The sequence below is a fragment of the Sinocyclocheilus anshuiensis genome, unplaced genomic scaffold (genome assembly GCF_001515605.1).
Source record: "Sinocyclocheilus anshuiensis isolate Anshui unplaced genomic scaffold, SAMN03320099.WGS_v1.1 scaffold941, whole genome shotgun sequence".
NCBI lineage: Eukaryota > Metazoa > Chordata > Actinopteri > Cypriniformes > Cyprinidae > Sinocyclocheilus > Sinocyclocheilus anshuiensis.
Window position 1 is genome coordinate 82,637 of NW_015555791.1, and position 2,594 is coordinate 85,230.

At 40.7% G+C, this 2,594-nt stretch overlaps 2 protein-coding genes across 2 annotated transcripts in view; one reads left to right on the forward strand and one right to left on the reverse strand.

Moving 5' to 3' along the window:
• Positions 1–2,594, reverse strand: part of LOC107674806 (ankyrin repeat domain-containing protein 36C-like) — a 33,044-nt gene that overhangs the window by 20,254 nt on the left and 10,196 nt on the right. The window contains exons 13-14 of the mRNA XM_016468911.1: positions 1,196–1,310; positions 1,013–1,077 (exon numbers count right to left, since the gene is read on the reverse strand). Coding sequence (XP_016324397.1) covers positions 1,013–1,077; positions 1,196–1,310 — 180 coding nt within the window. The remainder of the gene's footprint in view (positions 1–1,012; positions 1,078–1,195; positions 1,311–2,594) is intronic.
• The window catches only part of LOC107674828 (inner centromere protein A), a 37,610-nt gene that overhangs the window by 469 nt on the left and 34,547 nt on the right, over positions 1–2,594 (forward strand). The gene's annotated exons all lie outside the window — the stretch shown is intronic.

Consider the following 2,594-nt stretch of genomic DNA (forward strand, 5'->3'; position numbering starts at 1 on the left):
GCGGGGCATAGAGGACCTACAATAATGTACGGTATTTGAAAAATAATGTGTTTTTTTAACATTAAAGCATGTCAACATATTCTGTTACACCAAATAATTATGCTTTAAAAAAGCATCATATGACCCCTTTAAACTAATATGGTTTAAAATGCATGATATCAGCGCGATAAACATGGTAATCAGAACCAAAACAGATGTTTTTTATAACAGGTCCGAGCTGTAATGGCGCAGCTCTATTCTGGAAAAGGGGGCGGGGAGCAGCAGCTCATTTGCAAACAAAACAGTAGCTGATTCAGAAGCGCCAGATTGTCATAGCAAAGTCAGAATTACCTCCTCTCCTAGGTTCACGAAACGGTCGTCCATAAAATGCATTGCTGTTCTGTTGTAAGTAATCTTAAAGATTCCTAAATGCATCTACTTTCGGAAGGCCAAATAAAGTGCTTTTGCTTTCGCCTAGAAACACACAGCGTCTCCCTGACATGGCTGCAGCAACACTAACTGCGGTTACTGAAACCACGCCTTCTTTCTTTGCGTGCACATTTGGGCGGCATTATGCAAATATTTCCACATAGTGAGGTAGATATGTGGGGGCGTGTTAGAACGAGCCGTTTTAGGGGGGCGTGGCAGAGTCTTAACTTTGATAAATTATATCTCTTTGGTTTTGAGACTTTAGTCTTTGCAACTTCAGTGATCTTATCTATGCACAATCAGCTTGTAACACTCCAAAGAGAAAGTAAAACTTGAAATCGCATCATATGACCCCTTTAAGATTTTTTAAGGCCTTTTATTAGGAAAACGTTATTTTAGACATTTTAAGGACCCGCGGACACCCTGTTTTTGCTTAACTAATTTATATTTAATTCCACAAACTCCTTGCAGTTCTATCACAAACTTCAAGGTGTTTTCTAATCACCGGTTGGGAAATTCCTGATTGTGATGTTGTACACATATACTGCATTTCTGTATAGAGACTTCATCAGCTTTGCTTTGTTTAATATGTCTTGAGACTGACCTCTGAATCCCAGGGAGATTCGTCATTTTCATCTTCCTTTTCGAGTCCCAATTCTAAAAGGAAATCTGGAAAAACATGCAAAGAATGTTATATGGTCATGTAATACATTATATATATGGTCACTACATTCCACAAATTTGAAGTAAAAAATAATCCTTCAAATCATAAAGGATGAAAATGTACCTCTTCGCTTTTCCTTGCTAGCACTACCATTTTGAGAATCTTTAGCCTTTTCACACATTTCCTCTGGTTCGTCCCTCTCATCCTCTTCTTCCTCATCCTCTGTTGAGGCTTCTTCCTATTCAAAGAAGATGAGTTGCAAACCAGCATAAACGGCGAGCATTTTACACTCAAACCAGAATAAACTGTTGGCATAGAAGTGGTGTACTTCAACGAGATTAGATAAATAAAAGAATAAAAGACACAAAACAAGTGGGATGAGCAAGAACGCATTTCTCAGGACTGCATCTTCAGTGTTTGTCCGCTATCCATAGCTACCACATCTAGAAGCTATAACTACAAGCCACAAGTCAACACCTATCCACAAGCTATGGCTATTCTAGCCATCGTCTCCGGAGTACCTGCAATGATCCTTGCTTAGAACATATTTCTTCCTTTACAGATGTATTAACAGTGTTCTGTTCATGCAACTTCTCAAGTTCTTCCCCACCATCCTCTTTGTCAGAATCAGAAGTGAGATCAACTTCATCTATGACGGTGTAGGGAATTTCTTCCTGAAGAGTAGTTTCTGGTTCAAGCACCTCTGTTGGACGTTCATCTGCAAACTCTACCGAAAGGTCATCCTCAACTTGAGAGTTATGGCTTGAATGTTGAGGAGATTCTGGATTTGTAGATTTATTAAGGTCCTGTGAATCTTGATCCAGATGGATAAACGTTGAAGGCAATGGACTACAATGTTGGGGACTTGGCGAGTGGCTTGAGGAACTTGAGTTTTGTGGACTAGTTGCTGTTGAATGTTGATGGCTAGGTGCAGTAGATTGCCTTGGACTTGATGTGTGTTTGGGACTAGGACTTGTTGGGGATTTTGGACTTGTTGGAACTGGGCTCATTGCATTTAAATATTTGGGGCTATTTGAGAGAGATCTCATCAGCAATGGTTTTTCCATTTGTGCTGGACTTGACGTGGTGGAATGTTTTGGGCAACGATTGGAGAGACTTGAAGTGTGTGGTTGATCTGCATCATCAATACATCCAACATCTTCTTCCAACATAGATTCATTGTCAGAGACATCAGAGATCTGATCTATTCCAGAAGACTTGACCGAGCCACTTGCAAAGTCATACTGCATTTGCTTCACTTGGCTGTCGTCCTCTTGACTTATACTCTGGTCTTCATCACTTTGACCAACAATCATGGACACTGGTATAGTTTCACTCTCATCACTCTGATCGATGCACCCAGGTTCTTCATGTAAAGGACTCTAGGAAAGGTGCCCAGAAGGTTCTTCATGTAAAGGACTCTGGGAAAGGTGCCCAGTAGGTTCTTCATGTAAAGGACTCTGGGAAAGGTGCCCAGTAGGCTCTTCATGTAAAGGACTCTGGGAAAGGTGCTCAGTAGGTT